At 37.7% G+C, this 14,437-nt stretch overlaps 1 protein-coding gene across 8 annotated transcripts in view; it reads right to left on the reverse strand.

Annotated features, from left to right (window-relative positions):
• ccdc171 (coiled-coil domain containing 171) overlaps window positions 1-14,437 on the reverse strand; it is a 214,925-nt gene that overhangs the window by 115,081 nt on the left and 85,407 nt on the right. For 7 of the 8 annotated variants that reach the window (XM_062971894.1, XM_008103172.3, XM_008103167.3 and 4 more), the window contains 2 exons: window positions 11,754-11,921; window positions 7,777-7,965 (listed from right to left, as the gene is read on the reverse strand). In XM_062971894.1, the coding sequence (XP_062827964.1) occupies window positions 7,777-7,965; window positions 11,754-11,921 (357 nt within the window). The remainder of the gene's footprint in view (window positions 1-7,776; window positions 7,966-11,753; window positions 11,922-14,437) is intronic. The other variant, XM_016990963.2, reaches the window with a different exon arrangement.

Here is a 14,437-nt window from a genome sequence, read left to right on the forward strand (position 1 = left end):
CAGGTCGGCAGTTCGAATCCAGGTAGAGTGGGTGAACTCCCTCTGTCAGGTCCAGCTCCCCATGCAGGGACATGAGAGAAGCCTCCCACAAGGATGATAATACATCAAACATCCGGGCGCCCCTGGGCAACATCCTTACAGACAAGCAATTCTCTCACACCAGAAGCCGCCCTGAATCCCCTCGGGTGAGAAGGGCGGGGTATAAATAATTGAAATAAATAATTGAAATAAAACTTGCAGTTTGTCAAGTCACTCCTGACATGAATAAAAAAAATACTATAACTATATTTTTACAGATTAGAATTAAGAGCAGGAGACCCAATCTCATATTCCACACGGTAAGAAATAAGAAGTGGCTCAAAATCAGCCTAAAGCACATAACTGTTCTGAAAGGGTACCAACTAGATGACTGATCCCCGTTTGGTATCCCTAATCCATCCCACACATGGAAATCAAATTAATGCCCACAACAATCTATTAAAGTATTGGATCATTTCCACTAGAGACATTCCTAGTGCTCTTCTTTGTTTAGATCGTGGTCTCAAACTACCTACGGGAGCTCTCACATCATTACTTTAAAGAAAGGGTCTTTGCATTAGGTATGGGCATCAGACTATTGTAAAGGGTTGTAGAATAGTGATAAATCGCAGATGTTGTATGCAGAGTATTCCAAATTCATTCCTGGGCATTTTCATATACTGCTGGAAAATATCTAAAGATGTCTGAAACTCTAGAGTAGCACTGCCAATAAGTACAGGTAACACTGAATTAGAAGGACAAATGATTTGGCTCAGTACAAGGTAATTCCCTATGGTTCTCCCAGAAGCTGAAAAAGCTGCCTTTTTTCAATACAACTCCTGAAATACCTTGGCTGAAGAGTTGTGGAAGTTATATTTAAAAAGAAAGAATTTTCCCAAGCTCATGCTCCTTAAATTTTTTGCCGTCTTATCTGTATGCAAGGGCATGGTCCATGACTTAGGAAAGAGTAATTACGCTGCTTTTCAAAGAGGACGACAAACGTCTTGGATAAGTTAGTTTAGCAAAAGAGAACAGTAAACTAGGGAAAACCTGGAGAGACAGAAATAGATAGGCAGCAGCTGGGAAGGGGAAAGTAAAGGTGATCTTTTAATTACTTTGTAATCAACCCCCTACTTATATATTCACAGATTAATTATGTCTCAGGCAGAATCGTATTTTCAAGAGAACACTCTTTGTTTTATTTGATCAATCACTTATTGCTGTACTTTTCACATACACAAAAACCAGTTACTCCAACAAGCTGTAAAATAAATGTACAAAGCAGGATGTACTTCAAAGCAGTAAATTATGTTAACTAATGAAGGGATATATGTTGCAAGCTATAGCAAGACAGAGAGCACTGTTTACAGATAGGTCGTTAATGAAACATAGAATTGATAACTTCCTTCAAAACTGCAACACAGCTGGCATCCCATGGATCAATGACCAAACCGATCCATGAATATGAGTATGGCTGTCAGTAGCTATGGCAAAGCTCAAGTCATCCTGAACTTTTCTAAGGAAAATCCACCAAGAGAATGAAATTCCCAATACAGCAATAACCATACTTCTCAGTGGTCCCAGCCATTGTCCGTCACATTATAATCATGGCCGTGCTTCCCACTTGATGCAAGGTCACCAAGGTTGCCTAGAAACCTCATAAAAAAGAGAGGTGCAGAGAAAGTTTAAACTAAAAATTGCTGTAACAAAATGCTGTCCTTGTTTTAAATTCTCACTCAGCAACCAAAACAAGAAAACAACAGGCTAGTATATCACAGAGCAATGTATGCCAACAGAACAATTAATTCTTTTTCCATTTAAACTAGCAGGATTTTGGTGAAAGTAAAACCTACACAAAACACTCTGACAAATATGGGCTTTTCCAAATTGAGATACAAAACATCTTTACAACCGGGCTGATGTAGATGTAACCCAAACTGATCTACTTGTTTGAAATTCTGATTGCAAAGCAGATCATGGCTTGTATTTAACTACTTTCCTGTAACCAGTAACCAAACAGAAAATAGAGTTATCAACATGAACCACCCGAATGCAGATTTGGGCCATGCACAACTAGTACTAGACCGTTTGTCACACAATTGGACACTGACTACAAAACATAGTCTACTGAAACACAATTTTGAAAAACAGCTTTTGAATTTGTTGTCCATCTCTTTCTTGCAAGATGGTAGCAAAGCCTCTAACATAATCCAGTTATCCCTCAGTATACTTTAATTCTGTATCCATGGATTCAACTATCCAGAGCTTGAAAATGTTCAAAACAGTTTTTTAAAAAACAAGACTTGATTTCCCCTTTTTATATAAAGGGATACCATTGTGTATAATGCGACCTGAGCAGTCACAGATTTTGGTATCGATGGGAGGTCCTGGGACCAAACCCCAGCAGATACCAAGGGCCCACTGCATAGCCTCTGACTCCTGCTGCTTCATGCCTCCTTCAGATTCCCACGTTTTTTGCAGCATGCACAAAATTTGGATCTCTATACCAAAACTCTTACATCAAATCAGGAAATAAAAGAATATATGAAAGGGATGCCAAGCCTGGCTCAACTTCAGTATATCATCGTTTAGACATCCACAAACATAATGAAAATAACCAGCTGAAGCAGGATTGGATGCTAGTTATGAATCAGAAAATGAGATTGTGAAGCACAACTTGTATCAATAAGTCTTGCAGTCCTTTCACTCCTGTCCTCGGATTTCCACAGACTATTTTTATTTTATTTATTTCTCACATTTATATCCCGCCCTTCTCACCCGAAGGGACTCAGGGCGGCTTACAACAGTGGCAACAATTAGATACCCATACAAACCAATATAAACAGCACATAAAACAGTTAAAACTATTAAAATACATTATGAATTAAAAATATACATTTCAAACATAAAATCAGATCCATTCTTCCTCATGCTTTGTCCATAGTTCAGTCCGTGTCATCTTCACCATTTATTGATTAAAAGCCTGGGCACACAGCCATGTTTTTAGGGCTTTTCTGAAGCCCAACAGGGTTGGAATTTGACGCATCTCTCTTGGGAGGGAGTTCCACAGCCGGGGAGCCACCACCGAGAAGGCCCTGTCCCTCGTTCCCACCAGCCGCGCCTCCGAGGCAGGTGGGACCAAGAGCAGGGCCTCTCCAGATGACCTTAGGGATCTTGCTGGCTCATAGGAGGAGATACGTTCAGACAAGTAGATTGGCCCAGAACCGTTTAGGGCTTTATAGGTCAAAACCAGCACTTTGAATTGGGCTCGGTAGCATATCGGCAGCCAGTGGAGCTGGCTTAACAAGGGGGTGGTGCGTTCCCTGTAAGTCGCCCCAGTTATTAATCTGGCTGCCGCCCATTGTACTAGTTGGAGCTTCCGGGCCGTCTTCAAAGGCAACCCCACGTAGAAGGCGTTGCAGTAGTCCCTTCGCCACGTAGAGGGCGTTGCAGTAGTCCCATTGAGTCCCTTCTGTGTCTTCTTTACATCACAGAAATCCAATTGAAAATACTGTGATAACCATTCTCTTAATTTTATCACTGTCTTTTGTTTCCATCTTTACTCTTTGCCTGCTTCTCAGAAATTAGCAAAAAAATTAGATTTCTTACATTCCAACAACTGTAGTTCCATTTCTAATGAAAATGTAGATCACTTAAGGCCAAATCCAGCAAGAAAATTTGTAATTACAGGTATATCACAACTAACAATGTGCATGTGTTCCTGGGCAATATTTAGTTAACAGAAAATTTGGTATCAGAGGCAAAAGTACAATAGAAAGGATGTGTCCTACATCACCAAAAGGGAAACACAGTCAACATGTTACAGCAAAATTAACAAATGTGCAAATGTGAAATGAAACAACCAGATCGGGAAAAGCAAGAGGTGACTGTGCAGGCATAAAAAGGCTTTGAAAAAAGGACTTTTTCTATCAGAGGATTTGTTAAATGAGGCATGCTTGCATTGTCTGGACGGATCATACTTTTCAATGTAATATGACTGAATATGATAACTTTATAAGCAAACCAAGTTATGTATAATAACATTTTCTGTGTCTAAGGAAAGTGACTTCAGATCTGTAAAAAGTTATCTTTAAAAAAATCTTCCAGAGTTTGTGTGATTTTTCTTCTCGTGGCTTCAGGATTTCAAGTAATTGTTCATCATAACAAAAGAACACAAATACATAAAAACATCAGAGTTTGACAGAAGAGGGGTATATAAACACCAAGATTTTTGCACCCACACTCTGAACCATATAGAGAATGTATATTATTAATTCCCATTATATATAGATGGAAAGCTAATTCCATTAATCAGTCCTTTTAATACTTTAAACACACTAGACAAAATGTCTCGCTTAAAAGTCCCATTTCAAGTTAAATCTGAACTTCCACACAAATACTTAGGATTGCAGCACTTTTAGCAACAAGTTTTATAAGACAAAGATAGTTTTAAAACTATCTTTTTTTGGAAATGTGTGGACAACATGCAAAGGCACACATTCTACAATTCTTGGCTCTTAAATGTGGAGAAAAATACAGAAATGAAAGAAAGCAAATATAAATTCACACAGGTCATCCCTAAAAGCTCAACCGGCAGCTGTTCTTTAAAACAAGAGAACAGGACCATGGCCTAACATCCTTGTTTATAAAAAAAAGCCGTGACAATCCTCCTCCCATTGTAATAAAAGCTTTAGAAGATTGCATTTCTTCTCTTCAGCAGTTTTGTAATTGTTTTCTGCCCCAAACCTACGCTGCCTCTAATATTTCCTTAGAACCTTAAAAGCACAATTTCTTGAAAGGAACAGCAAGATTCTTGTCTTGAAAGACTGGCAGCCCGACTTCCTGGAGTGGAGAAGCTTTGAGAGGTGGCTTACTGGGTTATAGCACTCGGTGGACTTCAAGAACCCTTTAAAAAAATTAGTCACTCCCCTGGAGAGTACAACTCTATTTTATCCTATTTCTTGCTGTGTCTTTATCCTTTATGTTGGCAAGAAGACAAGACTGCAAACTGGAGACTTAATGACACTGGGACTTCAAAAGACTTCACTTTATTTCAACTATTCTATTTTTCTCTCTTGCAACGCTCACTTTGATAACACTGAACACACCACAGACTTGAACTAATTCACCTGTTCATCGCACAACAGGGCTGGTCCTTAATAAAACAAGTCATTTCTTCAAAAGGGGTCACTTTTGTTGCCCTGGAGAATTTCCCTGCCTTTCTGTTTGGCAACCATTGTTATATACTCCGCCCCTGGACAGACCTATTCACCAGCCTTTATTTATTTGTACACGAGCCGATTTTTGCTTCTGCACCCATATGTCAATTATATCCGCAAAGACCAGACAAGTACAAATAATGGAATAGTTTATCAGTTCTTGGCACTTAAAAACAGAAGTTTTTAAGCTCTTAAGTACCCAATTCTCTTCATATCCATTAATTCAGTAATTCTTACAACTACACTATAATGCAGAAAGATCATTAGTATCTCTCTGCCCTTGAGGACCCCCCCCCCCAAACCCTCTAAAACAGTACACATGCAACTTGAGATTTAAGAGTCAAACTTCATTATTCTTCTCTTATACATACTGGTATATCTAAACTATTGCCTGAATTTCATAGATGCAGGTATTTCCTTTCCTTTGAATTCTAGGTCATTAGAGTTCAAAAAAACTCATTGGCATGAGATAAGAGAACTCTTACATATGAGCACACCAATTGAAGCCTTTTAAGCACTTCATGTTGGGAGCCAACATAAATTGGCAAGACCTACCAAAGCTTACATATCATATCAGCTCTAGGTAAGCATTCAGTATGGTGGCTGGAAGGATGGGTGGGTAACCCGCCCTGTCTCCCAGGCATGTGGGTGCCTATAATGTGTTTCCCCATAAAGTGTGGGTGGGATATAATTGCATACAGATGAACATGTTTAAAAGCCTCAGGATGGGTAACCTTTTCAAGATTACAGATGTAACCTCAAAAAATGTATTTCCCAAACTCCGCCTCCACGTTTTGAATGCTGATTTATTGGGATTCTAAGTCATGCAAAGGTTTATAAGCACATTGAGTGGAACAAGCACAAAAACACCCACAGATCTTTCGGTTCATTCTGCAGAGCTCCTCCCGTGAACCACACATGTGGGGCTGTTAGGGATGGGACTTCGACATTTAGGTTGGGGCTTCTGCATGTGTGGGAATTGAGCCCTGCACTGGTTTATTTTAATATAAGCACCTGTTCGATACAAAAGCATAAAGAGGACCGAACAAATGCTGCGCACCTAAGTAATGTGTAGACCTGGAGTAAGTGATCTCTTCACGCCTCTAGGCCAAATTAAATTTCTGAGAAACTCTTAGGAGCCATATTCCAGTGGTGGGTGGGTGAAAAAGTGTAAATCAAAAATACCAGCATATTTCAGCTTAGAGTGCTTACTGTAAGTAATTAAATCCAAAGAGAATCATTTCATTTAAAAAGAATTGTTGGGAAAGTTGGGAAGCCACAAATAATGATGTAATGGAGAAAGATGCCAGGCAACTTGACAAAGACCAGTAGGAACCAAGATATGCAGATTCGAACCAAGGGACTGAGTATCCTACCCATGATACAAATTGTTTTGTCATGTTTGAAACATGTGAGAAGAAGTGATGTGAACAGAGTGGCAGAGACATGGATAAATCACTGAAAAGAGGACAGTCATAAAAAAGATTTCTTAATGGAAACAGTGCTCTAGAATTTTGAACTTGGCATTTTTAGAAATCAAATTTAAATGAGCATAAAATTAAAACAATGATACAGCGTGAACCAAATATTAGAATTCTGTCACACTCAACTACTCTGTTAGACTATTTTAGCACATATCAGACTATTTGACTAGTGGAGATAATAACATTACAAAAAAAAAATACTCAATGGGACTAAACACTTTTTAATCAATCATTCTGTTGCCCTAGAGATCTAAGTGAACACCACAAATAGGATCTGAGCACAATATTTTCTCATTCATGTTCCACAGCAACTAATATTAAAAGATACGATGCCTCCTCTCATATATAGCCATCCTGACCAGTAACAAAGTATGGCTATCTTGACTAGTAGCCACTGTTAGTCCTCTTCATCATCAATTTATCTAATCTCCTTTTAAACTTCCCACATGAATGGCCATTGCTACATTTTGTGGTAGCAAATTCCATAGTTTAATTATGTGTCAGATAAAAAGCACTTCTTTCTTTAATCTGTCTTGAATTTCCCACCACTCAGCTGGATTTGATGATCCCAAGTTCCAATATAATGAGAGAAGGACCTTCTGTGTGCTATAAGTGCCTTTTATTACTTCTGCTGACTTGCCTATGAACCTATGCTTGATGTTGGGTTCAACATAAAATGAATTTCAATAACTTTAATTCTGCAAAGCCATAGGAAGAATAGTCATCATGAGAGAAAAGCATCTGGTACTCAGACTAATAATACAAAGAAGTCAATGTTTTCACTCTGTAGGTAACTTTTGCATGGTAACTAAATGGGAAATACAACTGCAGGATCCAATTAAGCAATGCAAGTTCTGGAATGTCTTCACACAAATCCATGCCCTTTTTTAAAGAAAGTAGAAGTTAATCGTTTTTTTTAAAAAATCATTTCTTGAAGCATACTGAAATTCCCAAGCAATTTAAAATTGGTGTGGAATCCAAACCACTGAAATAATATACTAAATATTTAAAGAATACGTTTAGAAGTTTATAGTTTCCTGGCAGAAATATTGTACCTGTGCCCTTGCATGAACCTCCCCAAGGAGTCCAGAATATTGCTGTTCCAATTCCTTCTTCTGCTTCAGCCAACAGCTTTCCTGCGCTTTCATCTGTTCAGCTACTTTGCTAAAAGTGTCTTCCTGGGTCTGCTGAAGCTCCCTCATCGTATCCGACTTGTTCTTACAGACGTATTCAAGGTGAGAGATCTGCATAATTGGCATTTAAGAAAAGCTTGTATTAACTCTGTTTTATGAATCTTCTCAATCCTAATTTAAACCAGGACACTTGGAAATACTTTCAAGAGCCTGTTCCTAATCTTAAAACCCAGTTCGGGAAATCAACCACAGTTTATTTACCACAAAAATCCAGTGATCCATATTCCCAAAGAACATAACGCAGAAGAGGAAATGCTCAGGTAATTTTGTATATAAGCTTCACAATCCCTTTCCAGGAAGTCTCATACCACTGAAAAATAAGCTGCAAATGAGAAGACAGCCAAGGCTAGATCTCACCCACGTATATTTGCTGCTCTATCAATCTGATGTTGAGTTTAGCCATCTTCAGCCAGACATTTGTCTTATTGTAGGCATTCCATGCAACAAAGTGACTTACAGAACTTTTAAGTTAATGCAAAATTGACACAATTTGTCAGGGAAGGAAGACACTTAGAGTTACAATCCTATGCATGCTACGAGTCCTGCTTACTAACACAATAAGGCTTACTTTTGAGTAACCATGTATGGAAATATGAAATATTCTTGGATTTCAGGAGCTCATATGGGTCCACAGCACACAGGCTATGCCCTAATCTAGAGTTCCTAAGCAATCATTTTGTTATTTTTTACTTCTAAAAACTGAATACAAATAAATAAGGTCTTCCTTCCTCTGTTGTAGTTCAACGTTGCAGCTATTCCACTTGTCCTAAAAGATAATTGTTTTGAATAGTGTAAGAATAACGTTCAAGTATTTACAGATCTTCACATATATGAGCTCAATTTTCTTTGTAAAGAGAGACCAGTGTTATTGTCATATCGCAGCAGCAGAATATAAGCATAGAGATTTGAGACTTGCCAAGGCTAACCACCAAATTCATGGCTGAAGCAAAATTTGAATTGGGACATCCCAGCATTCAATCTTAGCTGGTGCGATTAAATCAAGTTTCCTATAGCAAACTCAGAAACTGCCTTATAAAATAACACACTAAGTGATGTAGCTGTCCTGTTCAATTGTTCCACTGAAGTATTCACATGAAAAACTTCTGTGATATCATTGACTTAGCATCGTTTCCAAAACTAATTCGTACTTGTTGAACAATTTAAGACAGATTTATAACAGAGTTGCCTTTTTAAAATTCAGTTTCCCGAACTGATCAAGGCCGTAGTCTGATGGTTTAGCAGGACAAGTCATGTTAGAAGTCAAAATGATTTGAACATCTGGTTATGCAAATACACTCCAATTGGCATGTCTGCATGTTTTAAAATAAAATCCAGATAATAAAGCTAAAATCTTTATTTTAGACAACTGACGTTAAAAAGATTGAATAGCAGTAAAGAAACGTGGGTGGTAACATACGCTCCAACGTTTCACAGATGAAAATGTGGGCAATGCACATCAGTGTGTGGTCAAGATAACAAATGTTACTAATGAGAAATATTAGTTAGGAGAGGCTGCAGCAGTTTGCATTTGTCTTAATCTAATGGGAAGAGGAAGATTAATCTCTTTTTCCCTACTGAGTTTTGCAGCTATTGAAATAATCTGGAAACAAAGGGGTAAAATGGGAAGAAAAAATGGAGTTGGAAAAAACGGGACAACAGAGGATTAATCAGGACTATCAGGAAAGTTGAAGGAATATTACTTAGCTAATGGAATCTAATATTGTTTGGTTTCAACCTTGATTCTTAATGTACATTACACAATGAGGTTTCAGGTTTGCTTCAAAAGTAGATACGGTAATAATAGCACTTTTAATAGAATATATGGAATATAAACAGAATAGTTAAAAGTCTCTGCCTAAAATACAAGGCCTACTCTTCTGCTTTCTTTTGTATAACAGTATCTAAGGGCCATAGGTATCTAGAAACTACACCGATCAATTATCTTTGCAGTGGCAATTGTGAAATCAACTTCCTAGCATTATGCAAAAGACACAAAAGCTAGTTTCAAGTTTGTCTCATTTGCATCTGAATTCCAAATAATAAACAAAACAAGTGCTAAGTAGCAAAAAGAAAGGAAGCAACAGTATTAAAATGTGATATAAACACGATTAAATATATGGTAAATTATACCATATATTTATAAATACACTAATGCCATGTTCTAAAGAATACAATTTTTATATGAACATATTGCTGAAAATACAAAAACAAATAGCTATCTAACAGACTTCTGGTACAATTCCATTTCAACAGAGAATAGTGTCCAATTTGTAGGTTCATACAGTTTTAAACTGCTTTTTATTTAATATGTTTTGGGGTACTTAAATCATTTTTACTGTTTTTCATTTTAATATTTTAAATTTTCATACAAATATTACAGACAGAAAAAATAACAATGATAACATGGGATTATATTAGAAATTCACTGGGCAATCATATTCTTTTATTCTTAACAATAATTGTTATATGGTTTTCTATTCCTATATTGATGTGGAATTTATAGCAAAATGTATAATTATTACCTGTCTGCCTCAAAATTCTGACCATATGTAGCTTCCTTCCTAGTCTCAAATCTATCCCATCCATATCTTTTCATGCTGGCTCTGGATAGCAGGAGTTGTAGTCCAACATTTCTGGAAGGCACCTAGTTGGGTTTTACTGAGTATAATCTTGGAATTATACAGAAAGTTGCCCAAGACTGAACGAAACTCCAGTCCATTTAACTCAGTGTTGTCTACACTTGACTAGACCCAACTTTCCAGGGTTTTAGACTGGGACTTTTACTAGTCCTGCCTTAAGGTGCTGGGGATTGAACCTTGTGACCTTCTGCAGGCAAAGCCCAACTAAGCTATGGCTTCTACTTCCTTTGAAGCACCACTCCAGAAGTTCACTTTACCATTAAAACTACATTTTTCTACTACCAATTTGTATGATTTCAGAACAAACCCCTTTACCATTTTTTTCTGGGTTCTTAGAGCAAGAGGTAAACTAGGACTGGGAAGCAGCCTTGCTCCCAAGCTGGAAATTCAGAATACTTCCAGCTAATGTGAAACATTTTCTTCTTCCTGTCCCCAAAGAGCACAGCAAGGGGGGGTCATACTCTGGAATTTTGCTACTAGACCACAAAACTACCTCAGTAAATGAGCCAGTAATAGAGAGCTATTCTCTATAAAAACATAGCACTGCAGCTCTTGAACCGCTTTATATAAAATACTCTTTTTAAAGGATTTTTAAAAAATTGACAGAATCAACAATATAACATATTCAACAAGATAAAAGTTGGTTTTGCCTTTTAAAAAGCTTTTTAAAATTCATGATGTGCTTCAACAACAGTACTCTGCATTATATTTACAAATGTAAATATATCTGAGATCAACAGTTATTGCTTGGAGACAACGCCCCTCCAAATATTTCCTCCTATTTGCAAGCAAATATCTTCAAGACGATGCTCCTTGAGTAAGAGCATTTTGTTTCTGCTTTACGCTGAGATAAAGAGTTGGTTTATTAGTGTAAATGACTAAGTTCTTTGAATAGCTTCATCAGTAAGATTAATTTATTTTCTTTTAATTAGGTCCCTGTGGCTAACACTGGCGAGTGGTATTAGCAAGTCCTGCACAGAAGCTGGAGCTCAGAGACTTCATACAGACTTCAGTCACATTTACATGCCCACAGCAATGGCATCAAACCGAGCTGTAGACAAGCCGTAATTAACGGTATTGAATTATTAACGTCCAAATTCTTTTTGAAATAAGATGAATGTCAGTCCTTTTTAACGATACTGTGATGTGGACAAATGTCACTGAATTTAATAGAGGCGGCTGGTGCCTGAGGACAGTTACCTTCTCATTAGCCTTGTTGAGGTCTAAGATCATGGCATCAACATTCTCCTGCAAGACTGTGCAAAGCTCCGGCCAGGAGAATTTATCCAGGATGCCTTCTGGTTGTTTTATAAGAACACAGCCTGCTACCAAGTGCTGGTATAAAGTATGGAGGAAGGTTAGCTTCTCCTGCGGTGGGGGATTTATTTTTTAAGGGGGAAAAAGAGAAAAGAGAGAGTTAACTGCAAATATTGTTAGAGTCCATTGAAATGTGTCATGGAAACAGTAATGTCTGAGCGGGTTCCAAAGGAATGTATGACCTATGTTCAAATCATTAGTCAAAATGAGAAAACAGATAATTGCATATCAGACATACTCAAAAGCTGATCTTGCAGATACTTTATTTATGCCAGGGAGAGTTCCTCCAACACCATGACCCTGCCCCTAGCAATGGCTGGAGTACAATTTATTAACTATCTGCAGGATCAGGTCTTGCATTCTTATGCATCATTGCTTCTCTTAATGGAATGTGGTTATGGCTATGGTTATCTAAATAATCAGAAAAAGACCCACACAGATGTTCTAGTGGCAAAGTGTTGTACTAAATCTGAAACTGCTGCTGAAAATTGGTGTTTAGCTCCACCCCATCAATAACACCTATCAAAATATACCCATGTTATAATCTCTTGCATTTTCTATCCTGGGCAGAAATGATATGGAGTTAGGACTAGTGACACATGAAACATTTTGCAATCATGAGGTGAGGCAATATCTACTTGATATTACGAAAGTGGATAACAAACCGGGCTTAAACTTTTCACGGCTGGTGAATCCTTATTGCAATTCTTGTCCTTTTGTTAAATCCTCTACGCCAGTAGTTCTCAACCTGGGGTCCCCAGATGTTCTTGGGCTACAACTTTTACAGTTTACCAGCTGCTAGGATTTCTTGGAGTTGAAGGCCAAAAACATCTGGGGACCCCAGGTTGAGAAACACCGTTCTGCGCTCTAGATCATTACATTTAGAAATGTAGAGTAAGACTATTGCATTCATGTATCTTTTCTCCCTCAATTTACTTATTTTGCTCATAGAATATACAGTACAAGTACCTTCTTGAAAAAAAATTCATATCAGGACCAACTTGAGAAACTGCAAGTCGCTTCTGGTGTGAGAGAATTGGCCGTCTGCAAGAACATTGCCCAGGGGACACCCAGATGTCTGATGTTTTATTATCTTTGTGGGAAACTTCTCTCATGTCCCTGCATGGGGAGCTGGAGCTGACAGAGGGAGCTCACCTGCTCTCCCCAGATTCGAACCGCCAACCTGCCGGCACAAGGGTTTAACCCATTGCACCTCTGGGGGCTCCACCTTCTTAAAATAAAAAGGTCTTATTCATTAACTGCAGTGTTGACTTTACACTTATTTAATCGATCTTCTGGTTTTCATCAAGAAGACAGAAGAATGGTATCTTGCATTGTTTCAATGATGCAAAAGGCTTAAGAAATTTTCTATAAATTCTAAACCAGTGTTTTGATCCAAAACCCACTAGGTTCAAGGGAAAAAATTTCCACTTCTTTTAGCATGCTTTAGGTGCAGTCCAACACAAGACGTTTCCAAACATACGTTATAAAGGAATTAAGAATGGAATTACTATTGTGCTTTTTTTTCAACAAGATTTAGGTGTTTAAATCTCTCCTGGGAAACCACCACCAACACACAGTGAAGTATTAACAAAAGCCTTTCCACCCCATCTTTTGCTTCTCCTCGTTAATTTAATCTGTCGCCATTGTGTCCTTTTTGCTTGGGCTGTGATAAACCAAGCATGGTAATCATCCATTTGGCCTGAAAAAAGGAATCCAAGGAACCAGAATCAATTCACACATGTTGAACCCAACCACAATACTGTAGACATGCTGACTTTACAATATAGTCAGGCTTCTAGTTTCCTCTACTTTAATCACTATCTGATGAGCAGAACAATTCCAACTGATTCATATGGACACAATTTAAAACCCAGACTGTAAGAAGGGTGGAAAGAATGTTTCCTTTTTACTCACTTGGCATTCCTGCTCATATTTGTTAGAGTAATGAGCTCAATATGCAGCACAATTTAGATAAAGAATATTGTACCTAGTGCAGAAAAACTCCATATAAAAAAAACACCCTAACAACTACAGGAAAGAAAGTTATGCACTTTAAAAATAGAATAAACATCATGGTGGAAAGCATGTTTCAAAATAACACTTCATGAAATAATTACGGTATACAACATACCATAATCAGCTGCTGCCCCATGAACAGGAAACCTATTATGCTTTGTTGGTGGGCAAGTAAAATGACCTGCGTTCTACATGTCCATTATAGTTTTTGCTGTCATTTGAAACAGTTAATGGGAATTAATGCCAAGGGATTGGAAGACTATCCTATTGCAAATGCAGATAGATTCCAAATGTGTGTATCTACATCCAGCTAAGCAGCAGCTAAACAAATCCCTAGCCATGTTTCTTTTAAATATACTCATGTCCCTTCTCTCTTTTGAAAAGCACCCTAGTATTTTTAAAATGTAAACAGCCAGAATGGATCTGACTATTAAAGCTGGGTTTTATAAAAAAGTTATAGAGAAGTATTAAATAAAAAATACCTAATGCCAGGAGCAAAATTACATAGAGGTTTTGTAAAGCACTCCTTTTACATTTGTATTGAAGGG

The sequence above is a fragment of the Anolis carolinensis genome, chromosome 2 (assembly GCF_035594765.1).
Source record: "Anolis carolinensis isolate JA03-04 chromosome 2, rAnoCar3.1.pri, whole genome shotgun sequence".
NCBI classification, from domain to species: Eukaryota; Metazoa; Chordata; class Lepidosauria; order Squamata; family Dactyloidae; genus Anolis; species Anolis carolinensis.